The following is a 5,002-nucleotide window of genomic DNA, read 5'->3' as shown; positions in this document are numbered from 1 at the left end:
TTTTGTTTTTCTGCTTACACCTCCCTCATTATTAATTAAATGCCAGTAGTTGCCCAGCGATTACAAATGGGTGTTACCTGCTGATATTGTTTTAATGAGTTCTGATTTCAGAAATGTTCAATCAGAAGATGGTCTATTACTGTACTATACAAATTTACCAGACAAAACTGTAGACTACTTAAAAATGCTCATAGTTTCCAAGGCCCAGGATTTCCTCAAAAGGTAAAACTTTTTAATACATAGTTTTGTATATTCGAGATTACCCAAAGGCTGAGATATGAAACTGATCAGGAAACTAATGTTCAATTTCATCTGCTTTGGGAAGGAGATGGGGAGGTGATGTATTTTAGCTTGCTACCATTTTTGAAACTAGTGGTTGGAAAAATAAACATTTACACTCTTCTTATTCCCTCCTTTCTCTACCTCCCTTAGTCGTTTATTATAGGAGGATTAAATTGCAGAAGCGCCGTAGAGGTTTTATGATTTTTTTCCCTAGAGGGATTTGTGGCTCCTTTTTGCAAAACAAAGGAAGCAAGAAAGCACAGTATCTCTTCATTCATAGAACATTTTGCACCAGTTCATTCTCCTATGTAGAGATTATTTTTCATCTGACAAAAAAAATGTCTTCCTTTTTATCTGTTTTGAAGAAGACCCTCTAGGTAAGAAGAAATTTAGGGCTCTAAAATGTGTAGGTGTAATGGTTAAACTAACTTTTCTATGAGTTTTTTTTCTATTGATCTTAATCTCCTAAAATAGGAGTCATAATTGGGAAGCAAATGACAGAATGTTAATTTTTGAAATGCTACATAAAGTGGACTGTAGAAGTGGGAGGAAAATTGGGGGTTTATTGTAGAATTGGAGAACGTCAAAATTCTTAAAGTTTGATAGACCCAATTTTATTAGCAACTTAACATTTGAGTCTCTTTTTGAAATCAGTAGTTCACATTATTTATCAGGCTTTCTGATTACCTGACTTTTTATTTATATATATAATCCTCTTCCTTCCCCCCTTCAGATTGGGGTGTGCACTTAAGCAAACTTCAGCTGTAAAGATAGCAGAGGTATAAAGAGAGGGTTTGTAGAGTACTCAGTTGACACTGATTCAGGGCTGCTCTTCTGGGAATATTGTTTTGATGTTCAGGCTGTTTTCCCATCGCTTTGGGATAATGTCAGGGTGTCAACATTGATGGGAACTAATATGTAGTAGCTTTGCATTGGGAATGCTAGAGTGCTTCATTGGTGAATACCCTGCCAGTTTGCTTGCTTTAAATATGCAAATGTCTTATATGTAAACATTTCGCTATAAAGTGTTGCTTTGCATCCTTTGTAGCAAAAAGGCGTCTTGTACCGACAGACTAGTGATCTGTCATTAATTTCTAAGCTTTTTTTCTTCCTATAACTCTGCCTTTCAGTTATAGGAAATGAGTGACAAATTCCAACCCTCTGTTGGAAAAACAATCTTACAAAAGGAACTCGAAGATGCAAGAGAGCGAAAGCAAGAGGTATGACATAAGGAGCATAGAACTTTTAGAGTCAGACCTTACCTAGCCTGTTATGGTGCATTCTGGAAATATTCTCATTTTTCTATGCCATTTTGCTAGAAAGTGGAAAGGATTCAGGGATTTGTCTACATGTTTTGTCTGTCTTCCCCCTTCTAGACTGTGAGCCTGTTGTTGGGTAGGGACTGTCTCTATTGCGGATTTGTACTTCCCAAGCGCTCAGTACAGTGCTTTGCACACAGTAAGGGCTCAAATACGATTGAATAATCCTGTGTTGGTGATTGGGTTAACAGAAATACAGAAAAGGAAAATGTATGTGTAAAATGATACAGGGAGATGGGACTAGAGGAACTTCTTAATGTCTGTTCCAGCCCCCTAACACTTTGACCAGTACAACTTGAACTTTCCAAAAAATTGACTCCATAAATGTTGTTGATAATGAGGTAAGTCTCCCTCAGTGTCCACTGTCCTGACTCCCTTTTGGCATTGCAGGAAATCTTGAAGACTGCTCAGTTTCCCCAGAAGTTCCACCTGTTCTTAGTGAAACCTGAAGCTTTACTAAAAAAATTCCCCGAGGGCAGGGATTGCTTAGTACAGTGCTCTGCCTAGAGTATACACTCCCTAAGCATGATTGAATGCCTCCTGTAATGCTGGGTGCTTGGGAAGTACAGAATAAAGGATGGGGTTGAGAGGAAAGGAGGGCTTGAGGGATAGCAGGAGGTGAGGAGTGGAAAGAGGACATGCTGGAGGAGACCAATCAACACCATGAGGCACAGCTGCTCTCCTTGTAATGCGTTAAAACTTGAAGCACTATTGAATCCTCTTCTTTGCATCTAAGGGGTAGGCGGGGGAGAGCAGCTGTGGGCCTTCGGAGCCAACTAAACTGCAGGCGGTCTGACTGTTCCAGTGGGGTTTTGGCAGCCTTTGACTATCTAACCAGCCCTGAGAGCAATTGCTGCTGTAAAATTTTTTGAATAACAATCGAGAGCCAAAATGAAGCTGCTGAAAATATGAAGCTGTAGTAATCGCATCCATTTCGCTACCACTCCCTCGCCCACACCTTGTCTCTGGACTGGAACTCCCTCCTTCATACCCGACTGACCATCACTCTTCCCGCCTTCAAAGCCTTATTAAAATGACAAGAGGCCCTCCCCGACTAAGCCGTCATTTCCTCTTCTCCCTCTCCTTTCTGCATCCCCCTTGTGCTTGGATTTGCCCCCCTTCATGCTCAGCTTGTAACCTCCCCAGCAATTAGAACAGTGCTTTGCACATAGTAAGCTCTTAATAAATGTCATTATTATTATTCCACCTTCAACTCAACAGCACTGAAGTACATGTTTGAAATGAATTTAATGTCTGTCTCCCCCTCTAGAATGTAAGCTGCTTGTGGGCTGGGAATGTGTCTCCCAACTCTGTTGTACGGTACTTTAAACACAGTAAGCACTCAAATATGACTGAACACTTTTGCAAAATATTTTATAGCAACAAATGCATCGACAATTAAGAGGCCTAGAATTTGAAAACCCTGGTCCTGTGTTGGCAGAATTCGATCCTAGCAAGAGGGAACTAGTAAAGAAAGCTCAACTTTCAAAGATGAAGAAGTACTTCAATTCAAACATGTAAGTTAAAGATTTCTTTTTCCATGCTTTCCTTAAGGTGTAGTCAAATGGTCGTTCTTGTTTGTGGCTGTAAGAGGCTCTAAGTACTTCGGCTTAATTTGACTGCATTTTCTCTGGTTTTCCTCGTTAATATTTAGACGCATTGCGTTGATTCGATTACCACAGAGCAGAGAACTTGTTTTTATGAAGACTTTTTTCCATAGTAATGGTGATCAAAGTAAAATGGTGTAAAATGGATTATTTGTCTCTTGTAGGGCTTTGCCAAAGTACGACGAAGATGGAGTGCTGCTTTGTAATGGTGTAGACTTATGTGATTGCTTGGAGCAATGCTGCCCAGGTTGCTTCTATCCATGTCCCGTGTGTTCATCAAACAAATGTGGGCCAGCTTGCCGCTGTAATCGAACGTGGGTTTATGAGAGTATTCAAACTGAAGCTGGTGATATCAGTGAAATACCATTTTTTGTTCCTGATTGAAGGTCTGTTATTTGGGAACTTCGTTTTTCTAGAGTAGATTTCAGTTGACCTTTCTTAGGTTATATTGTTGGAAGACAATGTATAAATAGTACTGAAGTCTGTACTTTGAAAGCATAATAGTGATTGTTCACTTGGCTGCATTATTTTTAGCTTTCATACCTGAGGGTATGAAAATTGCAATTTTAAGGGCTGTGAATGCTTGTACTAATGTTTCCAGGATACCAGCTCTGACGGTGAAATTGGATGGCCTTGGGCAAGTCACTAGACTTGTATCTGTGCCTCAGTTTCCCAGTCTGTAAAATGGGGTTTAAATACTTGATTTCCCACAGTAGATTGAGTGGTCCCATGTGGGACAAGGACTCTGACCCGATCACTTTGTATCTACCCCTAAATATTTAATAAAACTTTAACAACTCACTTTTTCGTCATCTAGATTCAATTCAGAATTGCACTTGGTTTCTAAAATTTCTGGGGTTTTACAGCCAGGCACTGTGGCCTGGAGGAAAGAGGGTGAGACCTAGAGTCGAGACCCAAATTTTAAAATGTTGTCACCAGCCTGCTGGATGACCTTGGGAAATCAGTTGTATTTATTGAGCACTTACTGTGCAGAGGACTGTACTAAGCATTTGTGAGTTGAGTACAAGAAAGTAGATATTAGAGGGTGCTCCCTGTCCCCAAATAATTCGCAGATTAGAAGGGGGCCATTTATCCTGTATCTGTGCCCCAATTTCCTCATCTCTCACTATCTCTTGGATTATGAACCCCCATGTGGGTCCATACCCTCTCCACCTCCTTCCCCTCCCCACAGCACCTGTATATATGTATATATGTTTGTACATATTTATTACTCTATTTTACTTGTACATATTTATTCTATTTATTTTATTTTGTTAATATGTTTTGTTTTGTTGTCTGTCTCTCCCTTCTAGACTGTAAGCCTGCTGTTGGGTAGGGACCGTCTCTTTATGTTGCCAACTTGTATTTCCCAAGTGCTTAGTACAGTGCTCTGCACACAGCGCTCAATAAATACGATTGAATGAATGGAGACTGATTACCCAGTGTTCTAGCACACGGCTTTGCCCCCATTGTAAGCACTTATAAAATACTGCTAGTAGTGGTAATATATCATGCGCAACTTGGAAATGACAACCTTCTACACACTGTAAAAGCCAGCAACTCACTACTCCCCCTCAGTCCCTGTCTAGGGTTTTGAGCCAAAAATGTGGTTAAAAAAAAAAATTAGTATGGAGAGTAACTGTGTAGCTACAGAAATGTCTCTGTACCTGTTAAGGATCTGCTAATCAACCACTTATGACTTAAGGTTTGATTTGGCAAAAGTCAAATTTCTTTGTGTGCATCTTGACCTAGCCCACGGGCACAAATTCCACAGAAATTTAAGGAGGTGGGAGG

General features: G+C 40.1%; 1 protein-coding gene across 1 annotated transcript; it reads left to right on the top strand.

Annotated features, from left to right (window-relative positions):
• The first annotated feature begins 1,421 nt into the window (after nt 1-1,421).
• On the top strand, nt 1,422-3,592 carry ARL14EPL (ADP ribosylation factor like GTPase 14 effector protein like). The gene is made up of 3 exons (XM_038769391.1): nt 1,422-1,502; nt 2,982-3,118; nt 3,373-3,592. Exons 1-3 carry the CDS (start codon nt 1,422-1,424, stop codon nt 3,590-3,592), a joined length of 438 nt encoding a protein of 145 aa, XP_038625319.1.
• Nucleotides 3,593-5,002: the final 1,410 nt, after the last annotated feature.

This window comes from Tachyglossus aculeatus, chromosome X4, assembly GCF_015852505.1.
Source record: "Tachyglossus aculeatus isolate mTacAcu1 chromosome X4, mTacAcu1.pri, whole genome shotgun sequence".
Lineage (NCBI taxonomy): Eukaryota > Metazoa > Chordata > Mammalia > Monotremata > Tachyglossidae > Tachyglossus > Tachyglossus aculeatus.
Note: the sequence above shows the minus strand (reverse complement) of the source record. Positions and strands in the feature narration are given on the sequence as shown.

What these genes read in the sequence shown, in the direction of transcription:
- ARL14EPL (XM_038769391.1), top strand. Translation starts at nt 1,422, where the DNA reads ATGAGTGACAAATTCCAACCCTCTGTTGGAAAAACAATCTTACAAAAG. An exon ending in CAAGAGAGCGAAAGCAAGAG is followed by an intron (nt 1,503 to 2,981) that starts GTATGACATAAG and finishes AATATTTTATAG; the next exon opens with CAACAAATGCATCGACAATT. An exon ending in AAGTACTTCAATTCAAACAT is followed by an intron (nt 3,119 to 3,372) that starts GTAAGTTAAAGA and finishes TGTCTCTTGTAG; the next exon opens with GGCTTTGCCAAAGTACGACG.